The 19,486-nt window shown below is 39.5% G+C and overlaps 1 protein-coding gene across 1 annotated transcript in view; it reads right to left on the bottom strand.

Annotated features, from left to right (window-relative positions):
* Positions 1 to 6,578: 6,578 nt before the first annotated feature.
* The window catches only part of LOC119572599 (CD63 antigen-like), a 38,096-nt gene continuing 25,188 nt past the window's right edge, over positions 6,579 to 19,486 (bottom strand). Inside the window, exons 5-6 of the mRNA XM_037919703.1 lie at positions 19,175 to 19,417; positions 6,579 to 10,759 (exon numbers count right to left, since the gene is read on the bottom strand). Of these exons, the coding sequence (XP_037775631.1) occupies positions 10,694 to 10,759; positions 19,175 to 19,417 (309 nt within the window). The 3' untranslated portion in view covers positions 6,579 to 10,693. The remainder of the gene's footprint in view (positions 10,760 to 19,174; positions 19,418 to 19,486) is intronic.

Here is a 19,486-nt window from a genome sequence, read left to right as displayed (position 1 = left end):
GTAGGAGAGAGAGAGAGAGAGAATGAGATGAAAGAGTCAGAGCAAGATTGCTTGTCCGCGTGCATATGCTGCCACAGACCAGTTTACTCTCAGAAAAGAAAGCTTTAAAAGTGAGAGAAGGAAGGAAACGAAGTAAATAAATGGAGAAAGAAAAAAAAACGTGTTAAAGATGAAAATAATAATCAAAATGACGCTAATCATCCAAATAACAGTGCAAGGGCGACCAAAATAGTGTTGCATATGAATATAACAATAATAGCAAATTAACAAATTTAATCTCTGTCCTAAAATCGTCTTTGGCTCCAAAATATCGTAGAATTTATCTATAACGAGCACTGTGCTACATTTCAAAGTTAACACCTAATTACAACTAACAGTTCTTCTTATTAGACCCTACGATGATAACACACAGTAACAACGAAATATAATAATTATTGCAACGAATCTTAACCATATAATTACTATAATATAACGCATTCAATGTTTTTTTTTTATGTAAACGTGGCACCATCGTACCAGCTGTGAAGGCAAGTTATAGTAAAAAAAAAAAATGGCGTTAAAGACATTTTCGTGAAAATTGTCAAGCAACATTGCGGATTCAAAACCTTTTTTTTTTTTTATCTGCCATAGACTAATTCCAGAGGCTGTGACCTCTTGTGAATACTGCACGCAGGAGTATAAATAAATTTTCGACTTATTTCTTGAAATTCTTGATATTTTCACTTTTCTTGAGACGTAAAGGAAAGGTACCTTTTTTTTCGTAATTAACATCCTCTACATCATGCCACTAATATGAAGTTTGTGAGGCTACATTGATGATGGTAATTAGAGATGACCTTAGTAATTATATTCCGAGACCTTCCTGCTGTTATTACGGGTTATTATTTTGCTTTTCATTATAATAGTTGCAGTGCATAAAAGAAAATTAAAATGAAAAATGGGGATACAAAAGGAAAATAACAAGATCTAAATGGACAAACTATGTAGTTGTAAAGAATTGTTTTTTTATGTAAATTTTCCCAACGCTAATTCAATAAATATTTTGTGCCGTTAGTTCATTGGCACAACGAGAAACACCTTTTATTTATTTCCCGTTAATTCTCTCGATATTTGACGATTATTAAGTTAAACAAGAGTCTAATTTACCAAATAAATCCCATTTCGTTGATGGTAATGAATGACCCTTCTGTCGTGAGCCCGACCTAGCCTTAACATAAATCATGGTATTCCAAAGGTCCTTCAAATTTTCTGGCGCAGTCGTACATTTTAGGTGAATGTTCTGATTTCCGATATACTCGCATGTCGCTTGGAGGGTGTGTGAACGAAATAAATGTATATACACATACACACATGCACACACCACACACACATACACAAAACACACCACACCCCACACACACACACACCACACACACACACACAATATATATATATATATATATACATATATATATATATATATATTTATATTATAATATATAATATATATATATATATATATATAATTATATAATATATATATTATATTATATATATATATATATACACATATATATGTATATATGTATATGTGCACACACACACACACACACACGCACACACACACACACACACACACACACACACACACACACACACACACACACACACACACACACACACACACACACACACCACACCCCCCCCCAAACTCAACACATATATTATATATATATATAATATATAAAATTTTAATATATTTATAATATATACATATAACATTAATATACATATAATAATATACACACACATATAGGTGTATCCATAGATTTAATTAAAGTAAAGCTCAAGATTGGGAGGAGGCGCCCCCCATACTCACGGCCCGGCACCCCGAGAGCGCCGAGCCCCGCCGGAGGCCCTGCGGGGGGGCTAAAACCGGCGAGCGCGACCCCCGAAGGCTGCTCAAGCGGTGCTCATGAGGGGGCGAAGGAAATTTCTGCAATAAATTGATGAAATGAGTCGGGGGATGCGAAAAGGGGAAAACGGATGGCGGCGAGGGAGAATTTTTTGGGGGGGGGAGTGAGGTGAGGTCAGAGAAAGACTGTAACAAAGGGCCGGGGGCCGAGTGTTATGAAAACAAAATAAAAAAAAAGCACAAAAATTATACCCGTGTGTATTTTAATTTTAATATATATATAAATTAATATTATATATATAATTATATAAAATATAATATATATATTTGTTTATTATATATTAATATTATATATATTATAATTTTTTATATAAAATATATTTTATATATATACATTAAACACACCACAAAAATATAAATATATATTATATATATATATATATATATATATATATATATATATATAATAATATAATAAAATATTGTAGTAGCATATATTATGTATAAATATTTTTTTTCTTTTTTATATATATATTATAAATATATATAATATATATATAAAATATATATATAAAATTTAAAAATTTTATATTTTAAAATTTTTATATATTGTGATAAAGTGGGGATGATAAACCCCGCCGCTTCCCGAGCATCGCCTGCCAGTGTCCTCACCCTACTAGGATTTTTCTTTGAAGACGTACTTTAGGGGGTTGTGTTGAATAGATACACTTAGTCGGGTTCAGATTAAATTTACGGTTCCTGGGGAGGTTTGACCTTTTTTTTTTGTATGGTGAATAACGGGGAAAAGGAAATCGAACATGTTTGGGCGTCTGAGGGGAAAGAGTGGGGAGCGCTGGGCGGTGGTCGGGGAAAGGGGCGGTTGTGGTTCGCTTATTTATTAATTTGCCTTTATAGGTTCACTTTTATATATTTATCGTCTTTTTTTAAATTTTTCGTTTTTCGATTTTTCAATTATGGGTGTTAATGATATGAGTGTGCTGAAAACTTTCGTGCGTGGTGTGGTTTTAAATTTCGAACATGGGGTTGATATAAATATGTGTTAAATGAAAAATGGCTTTCTGCTCCTCCCTTACAATGAAAGTAATTTGGCAGCAATCCTATGACTTGAATAAGTAAAATAATATAACGTGAAAACAATGAAATGCGTAAATGTAATTATGGAGTGACATGAATGTATAATCTTCACGTCTGCAAGGACTAATTTTGCCCATAGGGCATAGGGACTGATTTAATTTGTTATGCATATTTACCTCTATTGAAAATTATTCCGCTTAGGAAGTGGTAGGAAAAGCTTAGAGGCCTATATTTGCTGTATTTTATTAAAAATATACAAAAAGCTGCGGCCGCCTTTCCGAATGATGCAAACACATTAAGCATAGGGTGCCATATCATATTTAGATATACTTAATGTGTGTAAATGTGTGTTTTATCTCTCTCTCTCTCTCTCTCTCTCTCTTTCTCACTCTCTCTTTCTCTTTCTCTCTCCTTCTCTCTCTCCCTCTCTCTTCTCCCCCTCTCTCCTCTTTCTCTCTCTCCCTCTCTCTCTCTCTCTCTTTCTCTCTCCCTCTCCTCTTCTTTCCCTCCTCTCTCTCTCTTTCTCTTCCCTCTCTCTTTTCTCTCTCTCTCCCTCTCCTCTCTCTTTCTCTCCCTCTCCTCTCTCTCCCCTCTTTTCCCTTTCTTTTCTCTTCTCTTTCTCTCTCCCTCTCTCTCTCTTTCTCTTTCTCTCTCCCTCTCTCTTCTCTTTCTCTCTCCCTTCTCTCTTCTCTTCTTTCCTCTTTCCCTCCTCTCTCTCTCTTTCTTTTCTCTCTTCTCTCTCTCTTCTTTCCTTTCTCTCCCCCTCTCTTCTTCTTTTTCTCTTTCTCTCTCTTCCTCTCTTTCTCTCTCCCCTCCTCTCTCTCCTCCCCCTCTCTCTCCCTCTCTCTTTTCCTCCCTCTCCTCCTCTTGTCTTTTTCTCCTCCCTTTTCCCCTCTCTCTCTCTTCCTCCCCTCTCTCCTCTCCTTTTTTTCTCTCTTTCCCTCTCCTCTCTTTTTCATCCCCCCCCCCCCTCTTCTTCTCTTTTCCCCTTTTCCCCTCTCGCTCTTTTTCTTTCTCTTTTCTTCCCCTTTTTCTCTTTCTTCTCTTTTCCTTTCCCTCTCTCTTTCTCTCTTTTTTCTCTTTTCTTTCCCTCCTCTCTCTCTCTTTTTTCCCCTTTTCCCCTCTCTCTCTCTCTTTCTCTCTCTCTTTCCCTTTCCCTCTCTCTTTCTCTTTTCTCTTTTCCTTCCTCTCTCTCTCCCTCTTTTTTTCTCTCTCTCCTCTCCCCCTTTCTCCCCCTCTCTCCCTTCCCTCTCCTCTCTCTCTCTCTCCTTCCCTCTCTCTTTCTCTCTCTCTCCCTCCCTCTCTCTTTCTCTCTCTCCCTTCCCTCTCTCTTTCTCTCTCTCCTTCCTCTCTCTCCTCTCCTTCCTTCTCTTTCTCTCTCGCCCTTCCTCTCTTCTCTCTCTCCTTCCCTCTCTTTCTCTTCTCCCCCCCTTCTCTCTTTCTCTCTCTCTCTCTTTCCTCCTCTCCTCTTTCTCTCTTCTCTCCTTCCCTCTCTCTTTCTCTTTCTCTCCCCCCCCTCTCTCTTTCTCCCTCTCTCCCCCCACCCTTTCTCTCTATCTTGATCCCCCCTCTCTCCCTCCCTCCTCTCTCTTTTTCTCTCTCTCCTCCCCCTCTCTCTTTCTCTCTCTTCCTCTTCCTCTCTTTTTTTCTCTCCCCCTCCCTCTCTTCTCTTTCTCTCCCTCTCTCCCCTCTTCTCTTCTCTCCTCTTTCTCTCTTCTCTCTCCCTCTCTCTTCTTCTCTTCTCTCTCCCTTCTCTCTCTCTTTCTCTTTCTCTCTCCCTCTCTCTCTTTCTTTCCTTTTTCCCTTTCCCTCTCTCTCTCTCTTTCTCTTTTTCCCTTTCCCTCTCTCTCTTTCTTTTTCTCTTTTTCCTTTCCCTCTCTCTCTCTTTTTCTTTTTTTTCCCTTTCCCTCTCTCTCTCTCTTTCTTTCTCTTTTTCCCTTTCCCTCTCTCTCTCTCTTTCTTTCTCTTTTTCCCTTTCCCTCTCCCTCTCTCTTTCTCTTTCCCTTTCCCTCTCTTTCTCTTTCCCTTTCTCTCTCTTTCTCTTTCTCTTTCCATTTCCCTCTCTCTTTCTCTTTCCCTTTCCCTTTCCCTCTCTCTCTCTCTTTCTCTTTCCCTTTCCCTTTCCCTCTCTCTTTCCCTTTCCCTTTCCCTCTCTCTCTCTCTCTCTCTCTCTCTCTTTCTCTTTCTCTTTCCCTCTCTCTCTCTCTTTCTCTTTGTCTCCAAGGCAAATCTTTGAAACCTTCTGGGAATATCGCCCCTGTTGTACTTTTGGTTAAATTTTTTTTTAGGTTTCTAGTGGAATACAATTAGAGATCGGATTTCTCTCTCTCTCTCTCTCTCTCTCTCTCTCTCTCTCTCTCTCTCTCTCTCTCTCTCTCTCTCTCTCTCTCTCCCTCTCTCTCTCTCTCTCTCAAGAAAGATTGAAGAAATTCTTTCCCCTAATACAGATTTTCAGACAAAATCTACAATTAATATCTTGTTTGTTGCGTTCCTTAATCTCGTAAATTGTAGGTCTTTTTTACAATTCAACAACAATTTACATCAATACAAGGCTATGCTAATTAGAATTAAAATGAATAGAATGTATATAAATATTCAATGCATGTGTAAATACCTACAAACATATAAATACATACACATAAGTATACATAAACATACACAAATATATACGTAACCATATATACATATAAAAATCCATACACACACCCACAGACCATACACTTATACCCATACACCATACACACACATACCCATACACCATACACACACATATCCATACACCATACACACACACATCCATAAACCATATACACACACACCCAAACACCATAACCATAACACACACACCCAAACACCATACATACACACACACACACCCCACACACCCCACACACACACACACACAACACCCCACACACACACACACACACACACACAACACACACACACACACCCACAAACACCATACATACACACACACACACACCCAAACACCACACAAACACACACACACACACACACACACACACACACACACACACACACACACACACACATATATAAAATAAAAAAGTACCCAGTTTGCTCTTGTTAAGCTCCAACTGAATCTGCACAAATGCTTGTCTTAGGTCCTTGAAAATTGTTCTAAATGGAATAATAATATATAATAAAATTTTAACTTTTCATTTACATCATGTCAGCATTAAAAAACAATATATCTTTGTTAGTGCAGCCCACATATCACAGACTGAATCGAATGAGAGGGCCTTAGTTATACTACATGCACGTTTTCCTGTCCTTAGCTAGGGACATGCATATGTTATGTCCATGCAAAGATTAGGTAAAAATGATCCGCCATGTTAAAAGCCAAGATTACTAGCTCTGTACAACATGCGTTTGGCATTCCTCTGAGGACAGGTGGAGCCATAGTTTTTTTTTTACAATTAATTCAATGTGATCACTGAGGATTATCAGCTTAAATGATTTTAGTTATTCTTTTTAAATGAACCAACCCAAATTACAAGTGGATATCATGTCCCTAATGGTAGGTTCTTTACAGAAGCATTTGGTAGGATAAGTAAAACCAATGTTTTACCCTGAATCAATTTTATTGTTTCCACAAAGTTCTATTATAGATTTTCATGACCTTTTTAACGTATAAATATCCCAATATTTGTAACATTGTCGCAGCACATATCCCAAAGGCAGGAAACCTTGATGAAAATTAGTTCCTGCAAGTCTTTTTCGAAATATTATGTTCTATTGCAATGTGAAAGTAATGGCAAACTCTTTCATTCATCAAGATTTCCCATGCTGCTACTTACTGTACAGAGGTTAATGAGGTGCAAAATAGAAGTCACAGGTGCATTAGTGCAAAGGTTCAAAATACTTCTCTAGTTTTTCATCATCCAGAAGGAGATTATTGCTCTCACGTCACCGCAGCTCTTGTCTAGCTGGAGGAGTCGGCCCTACTTCACACAAACGGCATTTTGGTTCTCAAAAAAGATCTATATTCATGAAAATACTCAGTTACTTGGCTTTTAATTCATCTCAGGTATTACAAATGGCAGTATCGACCAGTACAGCCTTCTATTCACCACTACAATGTTAAAGCTGTTAGAATACCACTGCTTTATTGCCATGCAAAAAAATTCCATCACTCATTAAAAAATGAAATGTCTGTGAGTGTACAGATATGTGCATGAGTGTATGTGAACAAATGTGTGTGCACATGTATGCATGTCTGTGTGTGGGGGAAGGAGAATGCAATGTGAGTGAAATATAAATTTGTGCATGTTTATATATGTATCTCCATGTTTATGGGTATGCATGCAAGTACATTAGGTTTCTATATGTATACTATGGTACTTGTAAAAGCGTAGACAAAGGCTGAAACTTTTTACAATGATGAGAATACATATAGAGAAAATGGAGATGATCCCACTCTGGTATACATCTACAAAAACCTTCATTCAAATCTCTAAACAATCTCTTGTGCTGTGTTACACAAGATTATTCATTTTTCAAATAAAGCCCATGGAAGCAAGCTTCAAAAATTTTTCATCCCTAATTTGCTACCCATTTCTGCAGTGACTATTTCAAACTGTATTTGGTACTTGATGCAAATACAATAGTAAATAACCCAGAATTCTTCACAGCTACAGACCTTCCCTATCCACAACTGATAGGAGCAGCTTGGCATTTTAAGATAACACATTAAGTGATAGTTGCCTGACTCTCTTGCTTTGGCATAGTGAAGCAATGATCTATCTGAACATTGTGGTGGAGCAGTGTGATGGGGGAGGGGGGGTGAGATTGGAGGGGAGGAGAGGGATGGGGAGGGAGAGAAGGATGGGATTTTTTTTTTCTTTTTCTCTTTGGGGAAGAGACTATTCCTCTAGGTAATTATGCATTCTTAATTTTTCATTATTATTAATACTATTATTTTTTTAACAGCATATGATCATCAATGACACTTTAAATAAATTCACCAAGAATAGCATTTTTTCACAATTCATTCCAAATCGAAAACCTTAACCTCACCTTAGACAAGACTACATAAATCCAGAGGAGTGACTCTTAACAGGAACTTATCAACCATTCAGACACCATCACCTCATGCATACTTCATTCATACAAACACCAAAGTAACATGAACTGGTCACTTACTTTGCCTTCCGGGATTTTTATGCAACATGTGCTAAATACCGTGAAGGGCAAAATAACTAACTTGTCATAAATCAAGTTTGCTAATTACTCGTGTTGATGAGAATCATGAAAGAACAGTTTCTCAAGGAAGATACAAAAATGAACTATGCCGCTGAGCTATTTTGCGTTAAGGTTTACTGAAAATTCAACCTATATGAGATTACAAAAGATGTGCACCTTGTCTGTTCTGTCAGCAAGGGTGTTATTATTCTTGTGCCATTCATAAATGAAAAGGACTTAGCCCAGAGCCAAACACAAGTCAGTCTCTCTTCTGTGTGTATATTTGGCACATCTTACATCTTATATTAAACACTCATACTCAGCCATACAGTGGGGTAAATATCAAAATACTGCTACTCTGCCAATATGAAAGCTTTATACATTTGTAAACAAGAATAACTTGTCTGCTACTATAAGATCCTTAGGAAGCCACATCTTTGACTACACATACATTTGCCTGCACTGTTATGGCTCTTCCTCATCCAGGCTTGCATTGTCTCCTGGACACTTTTGTATCAGACACGGAAATTTGTCAAGCAAGGAATCTCCCTTGCACAGTACCAGATCTTGGGAGGATATATATTTAAATATATATATACCATTTTAACTTCCATTTAGCACACTCTGAGATGGTCAAGTTTAGCATAAGACTGTACAGTAGATATGAAAATAATTAACAAGCTTTTGTATCTCTTTATTCATTAGAATTTAATACCATCCAGTCATTAATGCTATCTAAAAACCCTTCTCAGAGTGCCTGTTCTATCCAGAGTGATCACAAATATTGTGATGGGTTTAAAGAACTTCTGTGCAGCCCTTCTTCAATGCTAACATCAATGTAAAGCATAACAGCAGCGACTACCAACCAGAAGTGGAGGGAGAGAGGCATGAAAGCTGAACCAGGAATGGTTTGTTTTCTCTCTTGTTGACAGACGCAGACAGATCAGTCTCTCACTCTATATCTCATTCCAGGTTTGGTGGTTGCACTTGTGAAGAGAAAAAACGACTGTGAAAATCTGCACCAAAATCAGACAAAACTGCACCTTCCCAACCCATAAAATATATTCTGTAATGTACAAGGAGTAAGGACATCTTTGCCCGAGTCCGTCTCTCAACAAGGCAAAGAATGACAACTCATTTCTGATTCAGCTTTCCTAATTCTGCCACAAAGTGTTTCACTGTTACCTATAAAGCTCTTAAACATTACTCAATGAGATTCAACATTTCCTTTGGATTATCATATACACAAAGCTTGATCATAACAGCATGGAATCACATTATGCATGTGTAAACAATGCCAATTGCTCATTTCCTTTTGAAAATGCAACATAAGTCATATGGTTACTGTAAGTACAAGAGGTTTTTCTTTCTTACAAATCTCCAATAGTAACACAAGCACAAAGCAGAAAAAAAATAGCATTCAACCCCCCAAAATGTTAACAGTACCACAACACAAATAACTAAAGGTCAAGAAAACAAACCCTTTTTTTTCTTTTTTCTTTTTTTTTTTACCAATACTACTAATACAACAGAAGAATCATGTTTTACCTTTAAAAAACAAGTATATTTTGTCCTTTTAAGGCATTTAGAATCAAAATTAACTTTAAAAAATCAATAATTACATTCAAGTATGAAAGGTCTGCTGCTACAGGGAACAAAAATGTCTTGAACATTGCTGTGTGAGTACGTGATCAACGCCAGTAATTTTGACTTGCAGATGAATGAGCTAACCCTACTACAGTACTCTGCAAATCCCTGGGCTGCAAGTCAAAATGTCTGGGCTCATTACAAACATCGCTGGCAATGTGTATGCTCGCCCAATCAAGATTTGTTCAACTTGTAAAGAGATGAAGATTTCTTTGATTTCCATGTAAATTTTTTTTTTTTTTTCTTTTTTTTTTTTTTGCAATGGACTTTAATGCACAGTCGCTGCATTTCTATTAAAATCTCTGATTTGGAAATTTCAAGAATACGTTCAAATTCTCACAATAAAATTCAGAATCCTTCCATCTCTATTACTAAATTGGAAATTTCTTAGGTCAAGCGATACAATTTTTGTGCTGAAGAAGGCATTTAAGCTATAACTTTTTTCTTCACTTGCACCCCCATGCAATCCAAAACATTTTGTTCTTCATCTACATGAAGATATTGTGTTGTTCTGCACCACCATAACTCGAGTAAAATGGACTAACATCCTAAAAACTTAGAGAAAAGATTATCGTTCATTGTAAAAGAATATGCAAAACATTCTCAGAGCTAAACTTCAAATATCAACTTGCAATCTACATAATTTTGAGCGAGGACAATTTGATGCCTGTCACACAACTGAAGGTCAAGTCTCATCTTGTTCATCACCACAAACACTGCAGCTTGGCATCCTGAGAGAGTAAAATGGAAATGCTAACACCAAACCTGATCCAAACCTAAGTGTTTGTAAGAGGCATGAGCAGGATAAGATTGTCTTGTAGATAGCAAAGGGACTTGTGGTGGCGCTTTTTACACTGTCTCATACTGGCGCTTCAGAGACTTGGCGAGACAGCAGGCGAAAGCAATTCCAATCAGCTGGGAAGAGGAGAGAGAGAGAGAGGAAACTTTAGTATTATTGTCACACACATGTAATAATGATGATGTTAATACCTTATTTATGATTCACATCGTTTAACACACTAAATTCTTGGAATACCTCATTTGAGACTGACATCACTCATCACCCCCAAATTCTTTGCAACTAAATAATAAACTTCTGAACACTAAGCACAAAAAGGCTTGTAACAATTTTTTATTTATAATGCTGAAAAATAATAATAATAAAGAGATAATTCTAACACAATAGATTGCCTGTCTACAAATGTTTGTAGCTGAACAATTATCAGCAGAAGTGTGTTTTATGGTTACTAATGATACAATCATGTTATGAATTCACTTTACTTTTCTTGTGTATTGGTATGTTGTATCTTATGCACCATGATAGCAAAAACCTATATTTGTGCTGCTCTGATTTTTGTAACACTTTTCATTACAAAAAGTTCTAAGTAATAGACATTGCTACCTGAGGCATTAAACCCCTTGGAATGGTTTCAATTTCATTCTATAGTGTAAATCACAGCCATAAAAAGAAAGAAAAAAAATAGCTGTAGCTCTCTGAAATTATTCACTCATATATGAGTGAATAATTTATAAAATCCAAAGTTGTCTTATAAAAAGACATTTATAAGATTCTAAAGAAAGTAATAATACTAATAATATGAATAGGAATTTCAGGAATGCAGGACTGATCACCAACTAACTGTCACCATCTCTCTCCCAACCTCAGATCGTGAACTATCCTGTTAAAAGTGTAGCATAGGATAATGTCAAATTCAGAAGAAAAAAAAAGTAAAAAAGTGGCCTAGATGAAGTATAAAAGAGGACTGAGAAGAAAACAAGAGAAGAGAAATTTAAGTTTGAAACACTTGTTTGTTACCCATTTAATTTTTTAACATAATAATATCACAGACTTCATTATTAATTGTTCTGAGGCCAGGCATGTCACCTCCACTACAATTTTAGTTCAGTAATATTTAAACATACATCACAGAACAAGTATGGTGTCACCATAAGTCAGTTACTAATCCTACTATCTTATCCGCTTACCCTTTTCCGTCAGTTTGGAAAGTTTCCTTTTTCTTTTTTCTTTTTTTTCTAGTATTGTTAATAACATATTATTGATATTGATGATGTTGTTGTTGGTAATAATACCTGGAGGGGGATGCTAAGATTGAGGTGTCCTAGACTGTAGCTTATCGATTATAATAACAATAATGGCATCAATATTAATAGCTTAGAAAAGAAATTAAGGAAATTAAAGGAATGGGCAGGGCCAGATTATGTCAAAAACTTTTTATCTATGATATACTTTAGCAACATTTACATAGCCTGAGGTTACAAGGACTGACTTACAGCCAAGGCCTCAAACTAGGGCCTCTTTTCTCAAATAAAGGGCTTCAAACTGGGGTCCTTTATGTCAAATTAGGTGCCACTTTTTTGTTTCTCAGACTTCAAGACCTGTTGTTGTTTTTTTCTATTTCAAGTTCAATTAATGATTCTTCAATGCAAATTCCCCCCCCCCCCCCCAATCCCTTGCCCGTTGTTGTCATGGGGGGGGGCTTGGGAGGGGAGACTGGGACCCAAATGGGGGAAACCCCCCCAACCCTTGGGACTCAACCCCTCGACTCAACAAATTTTTTGCAGGGGCTTTTTTTTCCCCCCCTTTCGTTTTCCCCCTTTCACCAAACCCTTCTGCTATCCACCTCCAAAGGTTGGGGCCCGTGCTAAAGGGATAAGCTGACTTTGTGCCAGTCCTGAAGGGCCTGGGGGACCCATGGGCCGGTATTCCCCTGATTTTTACTACCCCTTCCCCCTAAGGGCCCTGGGGGTGGACTGTTTTTATCCCCAAAACTAACCGGCTTACCAGGGCCCAAATAATGAAAACATCCCCACTATTAGGGGCAATGAGGTTTGCCCCTTTATAAAATACCCCCCAAAGATTTAAACCCCCCCGATTCCCGCCCCCGGTTTCCCCTTTTGACCAGGGCCCCCCAAAACATTTGCAAAAACTACCCCCCATCAATGCCTACTAGTACATAGCCAACAACCCCCCTTAAGGAACATTTCCACTCTCCAGCAGCTCAACTTCAACCTCACCCCACAACCTCCAACATCAACCACCCCATCCTCCCTTTAATACCTACACCTTATTGCCCACCTCCCCATAACACTACTCCCTCAACACTACTCCATCTCCGCACCCCCCTTCACTCCCCCTACCCTCAACAATTTAAATACCTTTGGGCCAGCCAAATGGGCCTTTTTGTGATCCCTCCCACAGCCCCCTACTCTGACAACACCCTTCCTTCCAAAAATGTCTCCAAAAAAAAGTAGGAAAAGTTTCTTTCTGTAGGACCCGACCGCCCCCCGTTTTTCACGTAACACCAAAAAACCCAAGCATACATTAAAAAAACTAACGACCATATGGGAAAACCCCCCCTTGCGAAACCCCATCCAACCCCAATACTTGCACCGGAACAGTTTTAATCTCCCCACAAATTGCCCAGTCTTGACAAAAATTTTGGCAACTGTGGAGAAGACCCCTTGCCTGTCTCCAACTATGATGCAAACATGCAATGCTTTCTCATTTCCCCCCCAGAGGTCTCAAAAGAAAACCCACTAACTAGCCAAATTTCCTTCCTAGACATGCCTTCCCCTTTTAAATCTACATAGGAGGAGAAACCCCTCCTGTTCTCCTACCCAACCCCCTCCACGTCATGCAAAAAAATTTGGCGCTAGGACAAACCCCCCCAAACATTGCCTTCCACAGCCAAGCCCCCCCTATGTGCCCAACCTGGCCATACCCATCTAATGCCCTGCACAACACGTACATTGCCAATAAAGTATTTTTATAGGGGGTGCCCCCCCCTACAAAATTTAGTCTGGGGTAGCAAATTCGATTCAAACTTGGACTACCTACGTGAAGCCGACAAAACCTCGACGTGGTTTTTCTTTACTCCTTACTCCAGTAAAACTTCCACTTATCAAATTTTCCTAAACCCCCCCCCCCCTCATCTAAACCCCCCCCCTTCTACCCCCTACCTTTTCCCCCGTCAAACTCTTTTTTCCATTAAATCCAGACACTCCATCTCACTACAGATTCTCAACCCACCACAACCCCAACCCTTCCCCCTCCCCCCCTCGCACTACCCCTAACAGCAGAACAAACGTTTTTCCACCCCCTCTTCCCCCCCACAAATCACCCCCCCTTCCTTTTACTCCTTTGCTTGAGACACCAGTCCTCTCTTCCCCCCCTCACAAGAAAAACCTTATCCCCCGAAACACTCCCAAACCAACTCAGAAGAAAAAAAACCATTGAAAAATTTAAGATTACCTAATGAAACTGACACTACCTCCAAAACTTCAACTCCCCGCTCCTTCCACATCCAAGTACTGCTGATTCATCCCCTCCTAATGATATCCCCCCTAAAACCCCAAACCCCCTTTCCCCTTCCAACACAGCCCATCCCCCCCACCCCAAAACCTCCCCACATTAACCCTCCCACCATCCCCTCTATCCCTTCCACTCCCTCCTGGTACACACGTAATCCTTATGTCACAAGTATCCCCTTCCTCGACCCTCCTCTCCCAATAACCCCTCCTGTAGAACACCAATTTCCCCACCTCTCCCATCTCAGACCTCTCAATCCTTTTCCCACCTCTAGCGCTTCCCCCTCAAAAACTCCAAAAACTACTACAATATATATCATAAAAGTAAATATCCTTTATTGGAATATTCGCGGTTTCCCAAAGGGCCCCTTTTTCCCCCCCAAAAAACCTCTTTTTTTTTTAAAAATTTTTTTAAATTTTTAAAAACCCCTTTTTTTTTTTTTTCCCCCCCCAAAAATTTTTTGTTTTCCCAACTTTTGCCAAAAAAAAAAAAACCCCCCCCCCCCCCCCAAAAAATTTTTCCCCCAAATTTTTCCTTTTTAAATTTTTAAAATTTTCCCCCCTCCCCCCCCCCAAATTTTTTCCAAAAAAATTTTTTTTCCCCCCCAAAAACCCCCCCTGGGGGGTTTTCCCCCACAAAAGGGGGGGCCCAAAACCCCCGGGCCGATCTCTAGAGGCTTTTTCCACAAGCGACCTTTTTAAACCCAAATTCAGAAGCCCACACACTTTGAAAACACGCACGCAATCCTTTTCATGCATTGACCTCTTCTATGTTTCCCCTTTTCTTATTTTGAATTTTCCCCTGGTCAGTTTAGACCACCTTTTCCCCATAGTTTACCACTTTCCAGTTCTTCTTTCCCTACTTTATACGTCCATCCCTAAATCCCCCCGCTGGTTTCTTTTTTAAAAGGGGACTGGCATACCTTTTACTTTACTCTCGCTATTCCCTACCCCCCCCAACCTTTCCCCCACCTCCATTTCAGAAATGATACAGTATTTAAAAAAATACCCGTTTTTAAGAAACTTTCACATACAGCTTTCCCTCGAACCCCCAAGGGCCATATACCCCCAAATTTTGTTTCCCTGGTTGGGGAAATTCTGATTTTCAATAAAGCACTTCGCTTTAAAAAAGTGCCAAACCCTTGGAAAAAGTACCGCTACAAAAGAGGTACCCAAACAAACTATCAGCCCTTATCTCCTTTAAAAGAGCACTGCCACTTCGCGGACAATCCCCGGGGGAAAAAGTAAAAAAAATAGCGGCGAAATTAGTTTTATCAATTTCATTTCCTTTTACCCTTTATTCAAAGTTTTGGGCCCCCAATTCATAAACATCGGGCAAAAACCCCCCCCTTTCCTTTCCCCTGTCCTCCATTTTTTCGAAATACCCTCAAATTTTTATTCTCCAAGTCGCTAATGAAAGGGGGGAAATTATTTAGCCAGGTCATAGTGTTCTACCTTTTCCACTTCTCTTCTATAAGACCCCAGGAACGACCCCTTACCTTACCCCATCTCCTGAGTCTATATGCCCATTTTCTTCCTCTGAATCATATGCCTACAATCGTCCCGTAAACCATGAAGCCCTGAGGTTTCACTACCGTATGTCCGGAAACTCCCACTTCCCTATCCTTTCTATTAAAAATTTCAACCACATAGGAATCGGGAAAATTTTCCCTTCTAATTGGCGAGAAGCTCTTACCCTTTCCCCTTTCCCTGAAACCCAATAAATTGGGTACCCTTCCTCAAGACTATCGCCCCATCGCACTAACTAGCTGCTTGTGCAAACTATTAGAGCAAATGGGGAACTTCCGCTTAATGTGGTATCTTGAATCTCACAATCTTCTCTCTCCTTCCCAATTGGGTTTTTCCCCGTGCCAGAAGCACAGCTGACCCCCTTGCCCATTTTGAGACATATATTACATCTGCTTTTTGCACGCCTGAATCCGTACTAGCTATTTTTTTTTTTATTTAGAAAAAGCATAGATACGACATGGCGGGTACCATTTCTCCAACAATTGTCCTCTCTAGGCATACGTGGAAACATGGGGTGGTCTTCATAAAGTCCTTCCTTCCCAACGCACTTCCAGGTCAAATCGCCTCTGCCAATCATCTTTCTTTCCCCAAATCGAAGGTGTCCCACAAGGCAGTGTTTTCAGTACCACTTTATCCTTCTTGCGGTTAATGATATTGTCTCAGTTATACCCCCGGGAAAGCCCGGTCATCACATTGTTGATGATTTAACCATCTATGCCTCTGACACATCCATACCAAATCTCTAACCAATTTCTTCAATCTGAAATCCCCATCAGTATCTTCCTGGGCCACAAACCATGGCTTCCGCTTCTCTACCTCTAAATCGTTCTCCATTCTTTCTCTCGCTCACGTCCCTAACCCACTCTTTTTATATGGCACTCCACTCCAATGCCGTTCCTCTGGGAAATTCCTAGGTGTCATTTTTGACCCAACTGTCCTGGCGAGACCATATTCTAACATTAAAGAAAAAGCTTCCCCGCCGTCTTCGAATCTTAAAAACTCTATCCCATATATCATGGGGCTCAGATCGCAAAACTCTCCTTCATCTTCATGTTATTTTGATCCCTCTCATCTTGATATGATGCCATACTACTCTCTGCCTCAACTTTCCCCCTTCCCCATTTGGATACAATCCATCACTGTGGTTTTCACTTAGCACTAGGTGCCTTTCGCTCATCCCCAGTTGAGAGCCTGTACACTGAATCAGGCATACCATCTCTATCTCGACGTCGTGCCCTTCTCTCTCTCTGATGCTATGTTCGATTCAACACCAAATTTTCCCTCACTAAACTAACTATCCCACAACCCCTACTTCTACCTTAGCTTCATCCCCACGTTTAAACCTACTCCTTTCTCCACTCGCATGGATACCCTCCTCTCCCATTCCCCTTTCCCCCATCTCCAACCTCTCCGTTCTCTGTCCATTCCATCCTTCCAGGGCTTATACCCACCCCCATTTTGCTCTTCTGTTTTCCCCGACCCACCAAAATCAAATCCCTCCTACGTCCTTCTCACCATTTCCTTGACCAGTCTCCAATCTTTCCCTTAGTATTCACGTTTTACTGAGGGTTCCAAATCCACCTCCGGTGCTGGTTTTGCAGTAATCTTCCCAACTCGTCTTTCAAATACTCCCTTCCTCCTGAATCCAGTTGTCCTTACTACAGAACTGTATGCACCCCTTTTTTGCTCTAAAACACATATACTCACTCTTCTCTTCCTTTTTTTACAATTTTTACGACTCCCGTAACTCATTACTCTCATAAAGTCAATACACACCACCAACCCACTTGTTTGTAAGATCCAGAACTGTTGTTCTACCTGTCCACACGCCATAAAACAATCAAATTTGGCTGGGGCCCAGCCATGTTGGAATCCCCGGCCAATGAACAGGCAGATACACTAGCACGCCACGCCTCTATGTCCACATCATCCCAACCCCGCTTCTCACGTATCCCAGCCACGGATTATTACCCCACTTTAAGACCTTCTTGTATAATCGAGGGCAATCTTTTTGGTCAAGCCTCCGCACTAATAATTACTTTTCTGTAAAACTATCAAATCTCCTGGTCAACTCCATTTCATCGGAACAGACGTTGGGAGGACCGCTCTCGCCCGATTACGCATTGGCCACACCCGTCTAACACACTCCTATCTGATTCACAATCTGATCCCCCTTATGTTCCTTATGTAATGTTCCCCTTTCAATCCCACACATCCTATGTCCCTGCCCACGTTTTAAAAACCCCTACCTCTGCTTTCCCCACCTATCCTCCCTTCACCGACCTCCCAACCTATCAGACATCCTTACAGAATCCCCCACTTTCTGCTTCAACAATCTATTCTCTTTCCTCAAACGCATACTATCCTTCTCTAATTTTAAAATCCTTACCACACCCACCCTAAACCCTTCACTCACCATTCCTTTGCCCAGCTTTGACAACTAATCCAACTCAACCACCCTTCCCTAACCTTAATATGTGCTACAGACCTTAGATTCTAGCACATTTTTTCCTTTTCTTTTTTAAACCCTTAAACCCTTTCATTTAATGCAAATTTTCTGAAATATTTTTATAAAAAAAAAAAAAAAAAAAAAAAAAAAAAAAAAAAAAAAAAAAAAAAAAAAAAAAAAAAATAATAATAATAATAATAATAATAAATAATAATAAAAATAATAATAAAAAATATAAATAAAATAAAATAATAATAAATTTTAAAAAAATTTATAAATTAAAAATAAAATAAAAATTTAAAAATTAAAAAATAAAAAAAATTAAAAAGTAGATAAGAAAAAGTAATATGAAAATGATTAAAAAAACAACCCCCCCAAATGAGGGGCCCCCCAAAATTTTTTAGGTGCCAAAACGTGCTTTTAAAAGCCCCTTGGGATTTTCGCCCCCGGGGTTTTTGAAACCCCCCGAGAAGAAAAACAGGAAAAACCAACCCCTTTACTCCCCAATACGGGTCCTCAGAGCGCAGACAGAGCCGGCAGCTAAGCGAACCCTCCGGACCACACACGACCTAACCCTTTCCACGCCAGGCCGGGCCGCACGGAGACACGAAGCACGACGCAACCACACGTCCCTAACATTAGAGGGGCGCAGACCTGGAGAGGGCGAGCAGGGCGCGGGCGGGACCGGAACAGTGAACCAGGCAAAGGCAGGACGGAATGTCTGCAGGAACAAAAAAAAAAAAAAAAAAAAAAAAAAAAAAAAAAAAAAAAAAAAAAACAAATATAATAGAATAATAATAATAATAGAAGGATATGGATAATGATGATAATGATGATTGAAAGGAATGAGAATGAAATACTGAGCAAGGTCCCTCTCAACTAGGGCCCCTAAGATTTGAGGTGCCAAAGACTGTAGCCTATACTAGCCTATGGGATAATTTCAGCCCTGGAAAAAATGGAAAAAAAGGAAACGACAGGTTACACGCCCTAGCCACCTACCCCCAAGACACAAAGTACAGTACCTGAACACATCCGATGCCAATAGCAACCCCTCCTAAGATGGTGATGTTGTCCTTGACGTCTCCTTTGAGCTTGTCAAAACAGCCGCCCTGGTTTATGAAGGGCAGCTTGCTGGGATCCCCAAACACATTGCGGCCACAGTCGGTGGTGAACTCCTTGCAGCAAGCATCAGGAACGCCATTGACTGATTCTCCATAAGTGGTGGACTCCCAATCTTTATAGTCCATGGTTCCGCAACAAGCATGCTGAAAATTAAGTGATGGCTTTATAAAGAGCACAAAAAATTAAGGAATAATAGGAAACTGAGGATAATT

This window comes from Penaeus monodon, chromosome 4, assembly GCF_015228065.2.
Source record: "Penaeus monodon isolate SGIC_2016 chromosome 4, NSTDA_Pmon_1, whole genome shotgun sequence".
NCBI lineage: Eukaryota > Metazoa > Arthropoda > Malacostraca > Decapoda > Penaeidae > Penaeus > Penaeus monodon.
The sequence above is the reverse complement of the archived record's forward strand: the minus strand, read 5'-3'. Positions and strand labels throughout refer to the sequence as shown.